This window comes from Carassius gibelio, chromosome B22 (genome assembly GCF_023724105.1).
Source record: "Carassius gibelio isolate Cgi1373 ecotype wild population from Czech Republic chromosome B22, carGib1.2-hapl.c, whole genome shotgun sequence".
NCBI lineage: Eukaryota > Metazoa > Chordata > Actinopteri > Cypriniformes > Cyprinidae > Carassius > Carassius gibelio.
In genome coordinates, this window is record NC_068417.1 from 26,838,810 (window position 1) to 26,841,737 (window position 2,928).

Genomic DNA, 2,928 nt, shown 5'->3' on the forward strand with positions numbered 1-2,928 from the left:
AGAGATTTTACATTTAAATTACAGGCCGTTCCTCACAGAAATTTTCAAATGACTTAAGAAGACATTGAAAATAGTGTTTGAGTCTTGTGGACAAATTTTATGATGCTTCATATTGCTTTTCCCCTTTTTTAACCCTGGGCTTCATCCGTTTACACTGTGAAGAAGAGAGCAGCTTGAACATTCTGCTAAATATCTCCTTTACTGTTCTCTGGGTGTGAAGTTGATTTGAAACAATATGAGGGTGAGTAAATTGACAAAATGTTATTTTAATCTCTTAATGGCTCAGATATGCTAATCTATTGTGGTGTGTATATATATATATATATATATATATATATATATATATATATATATATATATATATATATATATATATATATATATATATATATATATTGTTTAATACTAATTTAAATGAATAGGAAACACAGATTATAGGTCAAATTGAAAAGAGATAAGAGAATTATCTCTTTCAAATCAATCATCATCACTTGCACAGTTTGACTGGTCAATGTTAAATCACAAAATTATTGTTTCGTTATTTAGCTACCATAGGTATTTTATTAGTTTAGCTTTTTGTACAACATAAGATTTAAATACACTGAAAGACTAATAAAAGTGTGAAACTTCATTAAATTCTACACAAATTCGAATGCATAACTGACAGAGTACTGAATGATTGATGTGTTAACCAGTGATCCCCCGCACATATTTTTTTATATCTAATAAGAGAAGACTAGACTCTCAACATTTTTTCTTCTTTTTTCAAAGCATGAAAACACACATGGATAATTTATCGCTCCCTTGAAGGATGTCTCTAGAAAAAAAAAATCCTTAAGATGTGCTACTAGTATGCAGCAAAGCAAACAAAGGTGAATGGGTCCTGAATTCCCAAGGGCTCTGGTGACCGGAGGTGCATGTGAAAGCGGCTGCGCGTCAAAAGGTACGTGGAAGTTGAGAGAGAAAGACAAATGCGCAAAAGTGTTTCTGAACAAGCACAAGGGAAAGTGGGGCAGCTCCCAAAGGACGTTCCTCACGCCTGCTTCGTCCCGTCAATCAAAAATCAAGATGAACGTGAAGAATCTGCTTTTTTTTTTAAACATCCATCTGCACAAGAACCAGTACAGGGGGCGCCTCAGCTACTTTGGCCTTGCGTGGGAGCAGCCGGGCAAGGCTTCGGTAGGACGGCGTGGCCCTCAGCAGGAGTTCTTTGAGTCCGGCCCGGAATTCGCGGCGGATCAGGCAGTAGAGCACCGGGTTGAGGCAACTGTTTGTGTGGGCCAAGCACACAGTCAGTGGGAAAGCGTATGCCTGGGCATTGTAGAAGGCCTTGCTGAAGGGCACCAGGTCAAACTTAATAAGGACGCCCCACAGAGTCAGGGCCTGGTTGGGCAACCAACACAAGAAGAACGACAGGACGACGATCACAACCGATTTGGTGACCTTCGAGCACCGCTTGTGCCGCCCCTGCTCACTTTCGGAGCCCGCCACGCTGCTAATCCTACGGCTAAGCACGATTCTTAGAAGTAAGAGATAGCAAACAGTGATCACCACCAGTGGGATCAGAAACCCAAGCAGGACCTTTTGCAACTGGTACAATCCTAGCAACAGCTGCGGGTCCCAGCTTCCCGTTTCAGGGAAGCGGACCAGGCACAGCTCCTCATCTGGCGCAACTTGGGCGATAGTGGAATAAATAGCATGTGGGAGGGTTGCTATCAGGGAGACGACCCAAATGCCCAAGCTGATCCACTTGGCCGCAGCCGCCGCCGCTCGGCGACTGTGCATCTTCAGCGAGGACGCGATGGAATAGTACCTGGCCACGCTCATGGCGGTCAGGAAAAATACGCTGGCGTACATGTTCATCGTGGTGACCGAGCTGATGATTTTGCACATGACTTTGCCGAAGGGCCAGCGGAAGTCCAACGCCGTGTCTATGGCCCAGAACGGTAGGGTTAGGACGAACTGCAGGTCGGTTAGAGCCAGACCCATCACAAAGCAGTTGATGGAAGACTGCTTCTGCCGGTAGCGCGAGTGCAGCAGGTAGAGCGCCAGAGAGTTGCCTACAAGTCCCAGAGCGCACACCACTGAATAAATGAGGGCGATCATCACACGCACAGCCAAACTAGACCCATCACCTTGTAGCGTCGAACTAGACTCCTTTGTCAACAACTGCAGCCAGCAGCGTAAAGACAGGTTCCCGCTGGCAGAGTCAGTACAGTTGTCCAGCACCACGCTGGTGTCCAGTGTGTGCTCACATTCTCCCAGCTCTAGAGTTTGTGTGCTGTTATCCCTCTCCATGGCAGGCTCCCACCCAGTCCGTTGTTATGTTGAAATGATGCAAACGGAGAAACGAATCCATTCATGTAATTCACCTCAAGTTCATTGTGGCAACCGCACTTTGACTGCCGGCATGTGTAATTACTTCACCGGCTGCGAGAGCGCCGTCTAATCAGTCCCACTCTCGCGCGCACCTCTGTGCGCTCTGCAGCGCGCGCACATTCTTTTATACTCCGATGAGCGTGACGTGCGTCCGCGCGCTGCTGAGGCACGCGCCGCTTTACTGTCGGATGATATGTGATAATGAAGCCAAGTTTTACGTGTTGTGGTTCGTAATACTAAATTAGTTTGTAAAGTTTTTAAAAGTCATACGGATGAAGCTCAATGACTTCAATGACTTGTGATTTGGTTTTATAGGGGAATGTTGTTTTGGATAAATAACCTTATAGCTTAAAATACCTCAAATGTAAGTTTTTTAGTTCTTTTTCAAGTTATCAAGATACAATATGTCACTTAATCTTTTGACACAATACCAGTAATGCATTCTAGAAAATATAAGTGCTATTTGACATTTGGTTTCAGTTTCATAAATATGTTTCTTTTTAGAATTGTTTAGAATTTAGAACTGTTACTATATAGCCTATAATGTTT

At 43.9% G+C, this 2,928-nt stretch overlaps 1 protein-coding gene across 1 annotated transcript; it reads right to left on the reverse strand.

Annotated features, from left to right (window-relative positions):
* Positions 1-679: 679 nt before the first annotated feature.
* LOC127987844 (relaxin-3 receptor 1-like) lies at positions 680-2,404 on the reverse strand. Its single transcript, XM_052590203.1, has one exon. The coding sequence runs from the start codon at positions 2,296-2,298 to the stop codon at positions 1,096-1,098; it is 1,203 nt and encodes a 400-aa protein (XP_052446163.1). The 5' UTR covers positions 2,299-2,404; the 3' UTR covers positions 680-1,095.
* Between the last annotated feature and the right edge of the window lie 524 nt (positions 2,405-2,928).